Source organism: Barbus barbus (assembly GCF_936440315.1).
Source record: "Barbus barbus genome assembly, chromosome: 4".
Taxonomy (NCBI): Eukaryota; Metazoa; Chordata; class Actinopteri; order Cypriniformes; family Cyprinidae; genus Barbus; species Barbus barbus.
The window spans coordinates 8,974,286-8,988,781 of NC_136732.1; the positions used below are offsets into that span (position 1 = coordinate 8,974,286).

At 38.6% G+C, this 14,496-nt stretch overlaps 2 protein-coding genes across 2 annotated transcripts; both read left to right on the forward strand.

The window, feature by feature from the left end:
- Positions 1 to 340: 340 nt before the first annotated feature.
- LOC306862329 (palmitoleoyl-protein carboxylesterase notum1a-like) lies at positions 341 to 11,377 on the forward strand. The gene is made up of 11 exons (XM_079405081.1): positions 341 to 928; positions 4,116 to 4,168; positions 4,276 to 4,371; positions 4,557 to 4,617; positions 4,735 to 4,793; positions 6,653 to 6,755; positions 6,837 to 7,028; positions 7,405 to 7,502; positions 7,617 to 7,764; positions 7,873 to 7,920; positions 8,269 to 11,377. The coding sequence occupies exons 1-11, from the start codon at positions 576 to 578 to the stop codon at positions 8,573 to 8,575; spliced, it is 1,518 nt and encodes a 505-aa protein (XP_079261207.1). The 5' UTR covers positions 341 to 575; the 3' UTR covers positions 8,576 to 11,377.
- A 2,117-nt stretch (positions 11,378 to 13,494) lies between these two features.
- LOC306868697 (myeloid-associated differentiation marker-like protein 2) lies at positions 13,495 to 14,406 on the forward strand (the record flags this gene model as incomplete). The annotated part of the gene is made up of 1 exon (XM_079414988.1): positions 13,495 to 14,406. One exon carries the CDS (start codon positions 13,495 to 13,497, stop codon positions 14,404 to 14,406), a length of 912 nt encoding a protein of 303 aa, XP_079271114.1.
- Between the last annotated feature and the right edge of the window lie 90 nt (positions 14,407 to 14,496).

The following is a 14,496-nucleotide window of genomic DNA, read 5'->3' on the forward strand; positions in this document are numbered from 1 at the left end:
TGTGTGCGTTTTAGGTTCCAATGCCGCTTGTTGATTCTCACGCTATTCTCGTTGCATATTTTATTTTTTATTTTTTTCCAATGCACGAAAACCAGAAGAGTCTTATTCTCACTCTATAAATTCGCGTGGATGAGGAAACAGGCATTTCAATGCCAATAAAAGCTACCACATCAAGTAAAATATCGTAGATCAAAAGGACCAAACTGGGCATTTTTTTCAATAAATGAAGAGGACAGAAATCAGTGCCTGGATCACGCCCCGTTGCACTGCCCTCCTCCGCGATTGGCTCATCATGGGAAAGAGAGCAGGGTTAAAACCCAGAGCGGTTAAATACACAGGTATTGAACAGAAGAGCACACCACAGTCATGCCAGTGGAGGAACCAGTCTATTGAACATTAGAAAGAAAAAAAACAAAAACAAAACAACAACCTTAACGGACTCCTAAGTTTTGAGAAAGCTCACCTGTTCATCTCACTCAAGTTACTTTGGTTTAGTGCAACTGTTTTGCTTTTGAATTCAGTGTAACCGGTTCGGCAGATTTTCAGCAACCTCTCAGGATTTTTGGGAAAGCGTGATGGAGTGCAGGCGGCCGCAGAGGAGCATACGGGTGCTGGAAGTCCTTCACTGGGCTGTGATGCTGGGGTTGATTCAGTCCGTCGCGCTCGGCGCGAGGAGATTCCGCGGAGGTCGAAACCCGCAGCCGCGGCGAGCGCTTCCCTCCGCTCATTACCGGGACCGCGCCGAGACCACCGAGAGCTTCTCACTGGATTTCACAGCTGTTGAAGAAAACATGGACAATTTCATGACTCAGGTGAAGAACTTGGCTCAGTCCCTCTACCCCTGCTCGGCCCAGAAGCTCGACTACGACATGAAGCTACATTTCCTGGAGAATACATCAGTCACCTGTAACGACGGGACCCCTGCAGGGTAAGACAGCAAGCCGGTTACAATCACAAACCTCAGGTAACCCAGTGGTCTGCCAGCTGAGTATATTTGGGCATCACAGGCGCATGCAGCAGTGCATCATCATCTGCGCGCTCAGATTCACACCATACTCTCATACATTATTGTTACTAGAGTACAATAAAACTGTGTTACCTTGAGCCATCACTGTCATAAACTATCAAGATTGCAACTTAAGTTTTTTTATGATAAAAAAAATAAAAAGAGAAGGGTTTTATTTTTATGAAAAGTTTTATTATTATGATACCTATATTGTATTTCAAGTTATATGAATAGGCTACTACTTTTAATACCCCTAAACAGTTTTTGTTGTCTCAATTTCTGTCATTGCTTCCTGGTTTTACTTGGTGTTTCAAAATCAAGTGTGGCATTGAATTTGTTGAATTGCGAGTGTGTTGTCTAGTACAGTGTAAGTCAGTCTATATCTAATTTTTATAGGTTTTGACATCCACTTTATGGAGAAAGACTATGGCATGACACTTTCATGTTAATTCAGGATTTATTAAAACATTATGAGTGTAATATTAATATTAAAACAATAATACAAATGTGGGATGAAGATGTCAGAGCAAGTTGCGCACGTCAGGAGGTTGAGAAGGAGGGAATCACTAGAAGAAATAGTAATACAGTGACAGGTGGGTGGGGCTTGTGTAGTGTAAGAGGGAAATATGTGCTCTAATATAGTCTACAGGTAGAGTTTACAGTATTTACAACATATCCAAAATCTGCATTGGAGTTGATGGGCAACTGAGGTAGACATGACAAATATATAGTAGAAATGCCTGATTGCAGTGACATCTCCAACTGGCTTTTGCAGACATGCCACTGTTGATCTTTTAGAATGAATATCTATTATATTTGATGTTATAGCAGAAAAAGCTGTCTCTGAAAATGTCAAAACCATGAAGGGCACATCGTCCCCAGAGTAATAGTCAATCATTATGGGTTTTCAATGACCAATTCTGAAACATTTACATTCCTCCACCCACACCTTCCAAGTATTGCACTGATTTTTTCACATTATTTGTATTTTTGAATGTCACTTTTCTAGCATACCTGATGACTGAAACTCAACTCAAGATACTGAGGTCAAAACAACATGAGTTAATTGGCTATATTGGTCAATTACTAGGGTATATAGTGAAATTCCTATAAGAGCAGGATACTGGTTGATTGGTTTTATGATATTGTGGCAGGACATTGATTGGGTTTAGACACTACAATATGACTACAAAATAACTGTTATGTACATTATTTACAGTATGAATAATTGATTAGGCACCAGACACATCATTACATGACATACCTGAGCCTCTGCTGTCTTACATTTAAATCTTAAGCACTTAAGTTAAAAAGTTAGACTCTTGTAAAATGTAAAAGTGGAGACAGATGTACAGAAGTAGAAAATTTGATCCAGCTGTGTGTAAGTACTCCTTCCTTGCGACAGTACAGTGTATAGGCCAATGTTGCCAGGGGAAAATAATTTAATAATAACAATGATATCTATAAATAATGTAAGATCTTGTAAATCTGTCAATGGATCCTGTACTGCATTTCCTTATTTTACATGATCATTTTGGGTCTATACTATTCTCCAGCATCATTGTCTTACGAAACTCCATATTATCATGCAACAAATTAAATTGTATCTGCTGCTATAAGGATCATCAAACAACTGACAACTTCAAAAGCAACTTAAGCATATTTTATGCATATCACATTTACGCACATCACAGTGTTTCGGATTAAGGAATATCCACAAGGAAATGGGTTTTCAAATTTGATTCCATTTGTAATTAACATTATTAATGTTAGATACAAAGAATCTCTATCTACATAGTTAAATGATGAAGTGGGAATCTAAAAGCTAGAAGCAGCCTATATAGCAAAATGGCATTAATTGATCATCTGTTTCTGAGATTCTGTCTTGCAAAATCCTGATGTTCCCAATTACGAATCATAATTAATATGCTTGAGTGGTCTAGAGTTCTGTTATGCTTTGCTATCAGGGAACCAGAGATGGCATAAACTCTGACTCTGGGAGCATGCTCACCGTAGACGCTCTTCAATGCACTGAAGCTGCAATGTTTTTTGGCAGCAGCCTGCGTTCTTTCTCAGATCTGCAGTGAGCGCTTGAGAAGGTCTCCTGTGTGTCGGGTGATATGCTGTTACACATGGATGGAGTCCACTCATAGATTCCCCAGGTTCTCTCAAACTCAAAATCATTCCCGTATACTACAAAAAAGTATTTAGGCTTGCCCTAACTTTTCTGCATTTATAACTTGTTCAGATTAAGCTTCTGAGGGCTGGCAGACTTGTAGCCCAATCTTTATAAGTTGTAATGTAATGAAGCATAAACCATTAGCGTGTAAGTAGTGGTGAGGTGGGTAACAGTGAGAAATGTACACCATATGCCAAAAATGTGGTCTCCAGTGGCGTAAATTGGATGCATATTAAAGCTGTCTTTAATTATGGCAGACGGATGCCCCTCAAAGTAACAAACTGAACCACAACTGTAACTCACACAAGCAAAAAAATGATTGAAGTTTGAGATAGACTGAGTTTACACAATAGGTGAATGCCCTCTTGTGGATACTGTGAGCATTGCATAGAAAAATCAAGTGTAAACTGAATTTAATGTTTTTAGACACTTAATTGCATCGTAATTGCAATTCAATGAAAATGTATTCTAGTATAATTTATAATAAATGCATCAATTTTAGAGTGCTTTTTGACCCACTTATACGACTTAAGTAAGGCTTTATGTGTAATTTCAAAATGACTTTAATAGATCATCACATCAAATAAGTGTATTTATGTAAAACATGATGGAAGATTATTCAAATATAATTTAAATGTACTTTAAAGTTAAACTTGACATTACAAAGTGCATTTTTTAAAAGTGTGCTAACAAACAGTCATAAGTACAATTAAGTAGGCCTTTATTTCAATAATATTATATAATCTCATCTGCATGTACAGTTTATATACAGCATACACACACACACATGTTTATGACCTGAATGTGATGCACATTCACTCACCATCTTTTTAGGATTAGAATCATAAAAAGTGCATTTTGTTAACAGATTACATGATATATATAATTTGTAAGTGTACAGGTTTAATGTAAGTATCTGCTTTATTGCAGGTACTACCTGAAAGAGTCCAAAGGAAGCAGAAGGTGGTTAATATTTCTGGAGGGTAAGTGTGAAGCATTCAATCATCAGAATAACTTCAGTAGAATTCAGACTGAAGCATTGTGTGAATCTGTCAGGAAGATCATGTAAGATACTCGTCTCTTTCTGCAGGTGGCTGGTACTGCTTCAACAAAGAGAACTGTGACAGCAGATACGAGACCATGAGGAGGCTCATGAGCTCCTCCAAATGGCCACAAACTAAGACAGGTTAGAAATGCCATCGGTCTTTCAACTGAAACTTCATTTCTAATAATAACACTATAAAGGCTTATTCACACCCAGTTCAAATTCTTGGCACGATAAACATGCATAAACTAGATTTCATACAGAGATGATTCTAATTTCTGTTATTTTGTATAATTTCATAATGTATGTCTTTATTTTAACTTTAGGCACAGGAATACTGTCTTCGCTTCCAGAGGAAAACCCACACTGGTGGAATGCCAACATGGTGTGAGTATCCCACTATAGATGTTTGTCTTAAAGAGAATTAAATATTTTGGCTGTTTTTCTGAATGGTTATGTTGGCACGGTTTTGGACCTGAAGTCTTTGTGTTCATCACTTTTTAGGTTCATCCCATATTGCTCAAGTGATGTATGGAGTGGAGCCACACCAAAAACTGATCAAAGTAAGACTCCTTACCAGATGTTAAAGGGTTCGTTCACCCCAGAATGAAAATTATGTCATTAATTACTCACCCTCATGTCGATCCAAACCCGTAAGACCTTCGTTCATCTTCGGAACACAAATTAAGATATTTTTGATGAAATCGGAGAGCTATCTGACCCTCCATAGACAGCAACGCAACTGAAATGTTCCCAGGTCCAGAAACGTTGTAAATAACTTACATCGGTAAAAACAGTCCATGTGACATCAGTGGCTCAACTTCAGTTTTGCGACGCTACGAGAATACTTTTTTTGCGCAAAGAAAACAAAAATAACAATTTACTCAACCGTTATTCTTCCCCGAGTTACGTCTTCCGCCATTTACGAATTTGACATGATCAACGTTTTTTACGTTCGGTGGGAAAGCGTGCGCATGAACAAAACCTGCGTAATAACCATTGTTTATGCTTAGGGGAAAGCATGCGTATTACTGCATTGTGATACTTTTTAAAATGGAGGACGACATAACCTGGGGGAGAAAAATGGTTGAGTAAATAGTTATTTTGTTTTCTTTGCGCAAAAACAAAAATTCTCGTAGCGTCGCAAAACTGAAGTTGAGCCATTGATGTCACATGGACAGTTTTACTGATGTATTTACTACGTTTCTAGACCATGTTGCTGTCTATGGAGGGTCAGAAAGCTCTCTGATTTCATCAAAAATATCTTAATTTGTCGACATGAGGGTGAATAATTAATGACATCATTTTAATTTTGGGGTGAACTAACCCCAGATGATACATTCACCACTATGGTATACACAGTTTACCATGCACAGGTGAAATTTCACTTTAACCTGAGAGAAAAAGAGGAATGTTTTATGATTTTGAATAAATAAATAAATAAATAAATAAATGTTGAACATTGAAAATTTTGTCAATATTTATAGGTAACTGCTTTGTACAAAATATATTTTTTTGTCCATTGTTTCCATTCAAAACATTCTCAAGTATGCTGAATAACATGGACAGTCTGATTTTGCACAAACTTGTGGATTTCATGCCAGCTCAATTCATGATAATCAATGAAATCTATTCATGATAATATTATTTTTAATGAACAATTATGTACTAAATATGATGGGAATACTAAATAAAATATAATTACTATAATAATCTAATTATAACTGTAATTGAATACGATTTTTCACTAGTGGTCTTAGACTTTTTTTTGAAAGAAATCTCTTTTGCTCACCAAGGCTGCAGTTATTTATCAGTAAATACAGCAATATTGTGAAATATTTTTATAATTTGTTTTTTAAAATAACTTAAAATTTTAATTTGTAAGTCGCTTTGGATAAAAGCGTCTGCTAAATGACTATATGTAAATGTAATATTATATATATATATATATATATAATTTTTTTTATGTATTAATGTGGCAGCAAATGTAAATGTTCAACATTACTCCAGTCTTCAGTGTCACATGATTCTTCAGAAATTATTCTAATATGGTGATTTGCTGCTCAAGAAACATTTCTTAATATCAATGTTGAAAACCGTGCTGCTTCATATTTTTGTGGAAACCGAGATGTGTTTTTGAGGATTATTTGGCGAATAGAAAGTTCAAATGCTCAGCATGTTTTTGAAACAGAAATCAGTTGTAACATTATTAATGTCTTTTTTGTCACTTTTGACCAATTGCATCATTGCTGAACAAAAGTCATAATATCTTTAAAATATCGTTATGACCCAAAACATTTGATCATTATATAAAGTATCAATATATTACCACTTGATACTGTAACTGTATAGCAGTCCAACACATAGCTGTTATAAGATAGTCAGCACTAGCTGTCATTAACTTGTTGTTTATCGTGTACAGATGACTATGCGTTCATGGGTTCACTGATCATAAAGGAAGTTGTAAAAGACCTGCTCACCAAGGGTCTTGACAATGCTAAGATATTGCTGTTAGCTGGAAGCAGGTGAGTCCACATTACAGACCATGGTTTCTGAGTTTGATATGAGTGACTGATGTTGGCTAAATTTATTTGTCTTGTCCAAAGTGCGGGTGGCACTGGGGTGTTGCTCAATGTGGACCCAGTATCTGAGCTCCTGGAGGAGTTGGGTCACACAAACATCCAGGTCAGGGGTCTGTCCGACTCCGGCTGGTTCTTGGACAACAAACAATACCGCTGCACTGACTGTGTGGACACCATCAACTGTGCCCCCACAGAGGTCATCAAGAGAGGAATCAAGTAAGAATATTACATTTCTTATTACCATAGAAATAAAGTGACAAATTAAAAAATACTCTGTTCATAAGCGCCACCAAGTTGTAGTTTTATGTAACAGCAGCGGCTCTGGGTGTGTGACCCAAAGTGCGAATCTTATTGGTTGATCAGCTTTTTTCACAGTGCGATGGATAATAGGTTAGAAAACCTCCATCACATTGGCGACATGCATTTTGTTTGTTGTTTCATTCAAATTAAAATGTTTATTGCATTGAATATTCAACTTGGTGTGAACAGTCTTTCAAATACAAACAGTATTCCATGATTACCTTTTTCTTCATATACATGTGAACTTGACTGAATTAGTCATTTAGGAATGAATCTAACTTTTTTTTGACAGATACTGGAGCGGTGTGGTACCTGAGCGATGTCGACAGGCTTATGAAGGAAAAGAATGGAATTGCTTCTTTGGATATAAGGTTTATCCTACCATTAAACGTGAGTGTAGGATACACCAGACACCAGCCACGGCCACATTTTAACAAGTTTCTTACAGACACTGTTAAGTTTGGTTACTTTTTGATAACCCAATGTGATAATTCTTTGTCACAGGCCCTGTGTTCATAGTGCAGTGGCTGTTTGATGAAGCCCAGCTAACGGTAGACAACATTCATCTGACGGGACAGCCCGTCCAAGAGGGCCAATGGCGCTATATTCAGAATCTGGGGACTGAGCTGAGGAACACTCTGAAGGATGTCCCGTAAGTTTGAGATGCCCTTCAGAAACTCTCAATGTGAAGAAAGCATAACTTTTTTTTATGTGAATACCTTTTTTTTGCTGTTTCTAATGCTCTACTTCTTACCTCCAGTGCCATGTTTGCTCCAGCTTGCCTTTCGCATGAATTCATAACAAGAAAGTAAGTGATCTCTTTGAATTTTGTAAACCTCTACTAGTTCAGGAGGATATTTATACTATATTTGACCACTTTTATAGTTATTTAAACGAAGTGTCTATTTACACTTAGTGCAAATAGCCCGCCTTGTTGGCAAAGGCTATTTACACTAACTCTGCCCATCAATGTGTGATTGGGTTAGTCAAGACTAAAAAAGACTCAGTATTGGTTTCAGTGGCGTAGATGGTAGATGGCGTAGAATCCATTGCTATTTGCACTTAGTGTAAATGATGGCTTTGTTGATTTCCATTAATGATGAATCCATACATGGGATGCTCATTGACTAGCTCTTCCCTCTTGTGTTTGTTGTAGTTACTGGATCGACGTTCAAGTCAAAGGCACATCTTTACCCAGAGCGCTCCACTGCTGGGACCGTAGTCTACAAGAAAACAGCCGAAATAATAAATCCCCTCCCAAAGGCTGTCCCGTGCACTTGATCGACAGCTGTCCGTGGCCTCACTGCAACCCAACATGCCCAACGATCCGAGATCAGTCGACGGGACAGGAGATGAACGTTATCCAGTTCCTCATGCACATGGGTTTTGATGTGCAGAAGATGGCCCATCAGCAGGGCATGGACCCAAGTAAGCTACTGGGCATGCTCAGCAGCGGCAGCTAAATACCGTGGAAGAACTCACTCCCGGTTGGGACCATGCTTCCCATCAGTCCGTTTGATACCTCTGACCCCATACCCCCTTTACCCACCTCAGCTTTGACCTCAGGCTGAGCCCTGCCTTTAGTCGGGGCTCTGTACCAACTCTCTTGGGCCTTCCATCTCCAGATCCCCTCATTTGGTTTCAGCTGGTGTCCATTTTGCTTCAGTCTATACTATTATCACTGAGCAGCTTGGAGATGGTGGAAACGCCCAAAACAGAGATTTGGAACGGAGCCCTTGTCAGATCCACCTCAGTTAAACCATGGGCTGCTGACTGTTTAAAGGTTCCCAACACAACACAGTACCAGCGAAAGTACTGAAGAACCATGTAATCAGGACAAGGTACACCTGCATCTTTGCTCTTAAATTATCTTTTGGTTATAAAAGTATCACGAATGTAATCCAGTTTTACGGATCTTCAGCATTGTTGTTTGCTTTGTTTTTTTATTTTATTTAATTTTTTTACCAATATGTTTAGCCACAGTTTTTTAGAGTTTTATATGTCCATTCAGAGGAAGAAAATACAGAGCGAGATTATCAATTATAGAGTTTATAATCTGTGACACAGATTATAGAGTTTATGAAGTACATGTAAAATATATAGATCTACTCAAGAATCTTAAAACAGGAATTTCAGAACAGGCAGACACTGGATCATCTGCTCTAAACCCAACATCACTCTTGGGGTATGGCTAAATTGTGATAAAATATCATAATAATAGTGTTTTAAGGAAAAAGAATAGCCTTATAATAAATTCTGTTATCGTTTACTGTCTCCCATGCCATTCCAAACATGAATTATTTATTTCTTCAGTAAAACACAACTGGAGAGCTTCTCAACACTGTCCAAGTTTCTGTTTTTGATACCATCAACGTTTATGGCCATTTAATACTGGCAAAAGCCAAAAAGGACATAATGGCACCATAAAAGTATCATATTAGTCCATCTGATCAATACAATACAGAGTTCTGGCATGAAACTCTAGATGGCGCAGTCATATAGGTCTAACTCAATCTGACCTAATGACATAATTATCACATGGCACAGCTGATTGGTTCTCTCCTGTATCAGTAGCCAATGAGCTCGCTGCTAAACATTCAAATATATGACTAGAGCTTGCTGTAGCAGTTTGCAACATGCTTCAGAAACCCTTCACCTTCCCCAGCTCCACCTGTATAGATCTTCTACGAGGAGATTCATGTATGCTATATGGGGGTTATTTCATGTATGTTATATGTGCAGCAGCAGCATTTCTCACATGCTCACAGCAGCATGTTGTGGATGTATCGGCAGTAGCAGGTCTCGGTACTAGCTCTGCCGCAGCAGCAGAAGCGTAGCAGATCTATTCCGCCAAGACCAAATACATTAACATTGTCATGTACATTACCATGCCAATCCCTCTGAGAGTTGTCATGACAGAATATTTATGAAGAGTTCATTTGCAAAAACAGATAACTCCGTTTTTAACAAATCTCAGAAATCATGTTTTTTCATTGTGCATTCCAATAAATCTCAATCAAACTGCAGCTGGGTTATTTTAACAGCTAACTAACACAATAAAAACATGATATAATAAAAAACAAGATTTTAGAATTTTTTTTAAATTAAGTTATCTGTTTTTGCAAATAAGCTCTTCATTTTAAGTCTTCTGAAGCCATTCGTGCCATAGCTCTAAAATCTCATTTGTGATCAAGTGGACACAAAACAACCATCAGTGACTTCAGGCCTTTTACCTGAACTCAAGTGTGAATAACAGTTGTGAGCTCTAGCACTAAAATCAGAACATGTATCATGGTGTGGATGAAAAATCCATACCACGGATCATGGTATTGGGAAGTAATCAAATGGACTACTTTTTGAAGAATTCTGAAGCAGCATAAATCCACTTGTGCTTGTATACAAAAACAGAAGATTAGACGTTTAATAAATTCTTAAACTACATGAGGGTGAGGAAATGATGTCAGAATCTTTAGGTGAACTATTTCTCTATGGTACCAAATGTATACATGCTCACAAATCCTGGATGAAATGCTAATTCCAGACAACAGATTCTCTTTTTCATAGTCGCATTCAAGGCACACGTTATCCTGAATGTGACCCTGCTACTCAGGTCGGTCTCTATGCCTTTTTGGTGTACTTTCAGTTGAACTCATTCACATTGTATTAAATAGGGATTTCACTCATTTCACTGTGTAGAAACATCTCTTGGGACATCTTTTTCTTAGTATCTTAATGGTAAGATAAGCAAAATTACACTGTTTGAGTGATATTCCCTTTTATGTAATAAACCACCATTGTACTGACAGGACAGTAAGGCCATGGTTGATCATAGTTTTATCAATGCAAATTCTCACTCGATTGGGAGAGGCTATTGTGCTCTTTATCTATAGGTTTTCTTAACAGCTGACTCCTTTGTGAGTACTTTTGTCAAATGAAGACACTCTAAACTGTTAAAATATTTAATAGAAATTACTTTTTTTGTAGTGGTCTCATGAAAAATAATAATAAAAAAAAAAATCAACCAAAAGAAATGAAAACAACAGAGATGTGAAGGTATTACTAATTGCTATTTTTTTCTGTAACATATTTTTGAACAGAAACTCAATCTACGTTGCTAAGTTGCATATTTATTTTGTTATGTAAATCATATTTATAATGCTATTTTCACAGAGAAGTGATTCTTTGTAAATTGTAAATAATGCTGTTTTTTTTTCTTGTGTTGAATGCATGTATGTTTCCATGAGAGAAAACATTACAGTTATTTCAAAGAAACATTCAGTATCGCCTTTTCTCTCTCTCTTTTTTTTTTTTAGACACATTCCCAAAGCCTCATGGCTGACATCATGGTTTAACTCAATTAGGAACCATGATACTTTAATATCATCAATCATATTTTATATAAATAACATTACAGGACTATTTCTATCAGGCAGGAATTGATTGGAGGGTGAGATGTGGATTGAAAGGGGTAGCGGACACGTCACTGCTGACTTCCATAGTAGAAAAAAAAATACTTTGGAAGTCAATGGTGCCCCAGAACTGCTCTGTTTCCCACATTGTTCAGAATAACTAAAACATTCATACAGGTTTGGAACTACTTGAGGGTGAGTAAATGATGACCGAATTTTCATTTTTGGGTGAACTATCCCTAGTATCCCTAATACTAGACCAGTATTGGGGATAATGCATCATCAGATTACTTTTTTGTAAGTAACTAGTGAAGTAATGCATGACTTTTTAATGAGTTACTTTTTCAATGTAATGTAATGCCAGTTACTTTGTTTTCCCATTTACTTACTATCCCCATGTTGAGAGAAATCGGGAGTAAGTGCAGATGTGAATTTACATTTCCTTTAGCCTGAGGCTTATTCATTTCTCTTTTAGTGTGAAAGGACTTTTACATTGGCCAAAAATAGAACTTTTTATAATAAAAAGCCCAGTTCATATTTAAAAATGAATGCAAAAGTAACATAATACATAAAAAATTAAGTAATGTAATTAGTTACTTTTTAAGGGAGTAACACAATATTGTAATACATTACTTTTAAACGTAACTTTCCCTAATACTTCTTTAAGACTGACTAGAGCCAACTGTTTGCAGAGGAGGGGTTTGAAAACAAAACAAAACACACACACACAAAACCACAACCAACTGTGCACCTATTAGTACTTTAAAGGTACATACTATTACCTGGATTGCACATATACAGCCTTAGTCTCAACCGTTAGGCAGTTGATGTTGTGTTTTTTTTCTTTCTGACAGTGTATACTTGATGACTGTTGAAGAAGCACCTAAATGTAGTATCTAAACTGTTAAGAAAGTATGAAAAGCTACTTCTTAATTTTAAAATAAAGGCATTCGGAAACATTAATGCAAAAAAAAAATCTAAATTATCACTAAGGAAAAAAAATAAATAAGAGAATGTCTTGACAAACTGACAAGCAATTTTTTATCTGCCCCTTAATCTGGAGCCATTACATTGCACTTTTTATTTGAGCCAGACAGATGTGCCAGGGCCTACACCTTATAACTGTCCCTAAATAGCTCACACACATACACACGCAGTTTGCAACCATATGAAACACGACTCCCTGCACTGTTGCTTGACGCGGACATTTGGATTCCCACCCCATTCCACAGTGGAATATAGGGTTCTATTTATAGAGCTGGTGGAGCCCGTGGCCCTGAGCTCGGCAGAACGCACTCATTAAAACCGCTTTCCTTAGTACACTTCAACTCAAAGCCCAGCACACGCCAGTGTGTGTGAGAGTGGAAACAGTGCTAGAGAGAGTAAGAGATCTAAGGTAATCTGTGTTCAAAGAAGAAGAAAGTTGGGAACCTGATTCCATCGCATGTGGGATATTTACTGGATCTTGCTAAGCTTGTTATGAAGAGACACTTCAGCTAAAGCAGAATCTTGAAGGTGACTTTCGAATTGCGTGGAACTTCCAGTGGTCACGATCAACTGACAAATACCACAGAACAAGACCTGCGAGGACAAGGTGACTAAAGAACCAAGCTCTAAGGTGTCGTAGAGCGCCATTGACTGGAATTCGGAACTTTATGTAAATAACAGCAATGATTTGCATTTAAAAGTCAATTCTCTTATGGTCATTCTATTGCTTTTACTATAGTTTGCTAGATAGTCTTTTGTCTTCAAGTTCCTCTTCACTTACAGACAGCGAGAACATCCAGAGTTTTTACTGTAATCCGATCCCACACACTCTCCAGTAATTATAAAGCAGAGCTGGGATGCAGTAAAGGAGATTTGTCATTAAGGCTGCCTAAATAAAGAGGCAGGCAAAGGGCGAGGTTTGTGGATTGGTCCGTGGAGGTGCAGCAACACTCATCTGATTCATCGAGATCCACCCGAAGCTTCCCATGGACCCCCAAGGAGGCCATTATCTAAACAAGGCAGCAGTACTGTCTGGAGTCGGAGCTGCCCGGATGTGCCAGCTGCTTCTGGGTTGCACCACCATGGCCTTGGTGGCCCACAGTGCGGGATTCAGCGCCACCTACGGGACCTACTGCATGTTCGTCTGGTGCTTCTGCTTTGCCGTCACACTGGTGGTCTTCACTCTGGATGTGACGAGGCTACACGGGTGTATGCCCATCTCCTGGGACAACTTCACTGTGGCCTTCGCCATGTTGTCCACTCTCATGTACGTCACGGCCTCGATAGTGTACCCCGTCTACTTTCTCAGATCCGAGTGCCCATCTGAGGGCTGCGAGGTGCGCAACTACCGCATCGCCGTCACTGTCTGCTCCAGCGTCTGCTGCTTCGCTTACGGAGCCGAGGTGTTCATCACAAGGGCCAAGCCGGGCCACGTGGTTGGATACATGGCCACCGTGTCTGGCCTGCTCAAGGTGGTCCAAGCCTTCATAGCCTGCATCATCTTCGGCGCTCTGGCCAATGACAGTGAATACAACCGCCACATCCCTACACAGTACTGCGTGGTGGTCTACAGCCTGTGCTTCGCCGTAACCGTGGTCGTGGTGGCTATTACCGTCTCAGGGAGAACGTCTTCGCTGCGCTTCCCTTTCGACCGCTTTGTGGTCATCTACACCTTCCTGGCTATGCTGCTGTATCTGAGTGCTGCTGTGGTCTGGCCGGTTTTTAGTTTTGATAAGAAGTATGGCATCCCGGGGCGACCAGAAGACTGCCCTAGAGGAAAGTGCCCATGGGACAGCAAGCTGGTGATCGCCGTGTTCACTTGTGTCAATCTGGTTCTGTACTTCACCGATCTGGTTTACTCTCAAAGGATACGATTTGTCTCGCATTCAGCTGCATAAGACCAGCTCATCTCAAGTCTGGTGGACATATGAATACTGGAAATGAGGCATGAAAAGTGTTGTGACATACAGCTATGCCAATAAAATATG

What these genes read in the sequence shown, in the direction of transcription:
- LOC306862329 (XM_079405081.1), top strand. Translation starts at nt 576, where the DNA reads ATGGAGTGCAGGCGGCCGCAGAGGAGCATACGGGTGCTGGAAGTCCTT. An exon ending in GTCATCAAGAGAGGAATCAA is followed by an intron (nt 7,029 to 7,404) that starts GTAAGAATATTA and finishes TTTTTTTGACAG; the next exon opens with ATACTGGAGCGGTGTGGTAC. An exon ending in AACACTCTGAAGGATGTCCC is followed by an intron (nt 7,765 to 7,872) that starts GTAAGTTTGAGA and finishes TCTTACCTCCAG; the next exon opens with TGCCATGTTTGCTCCAGCTT.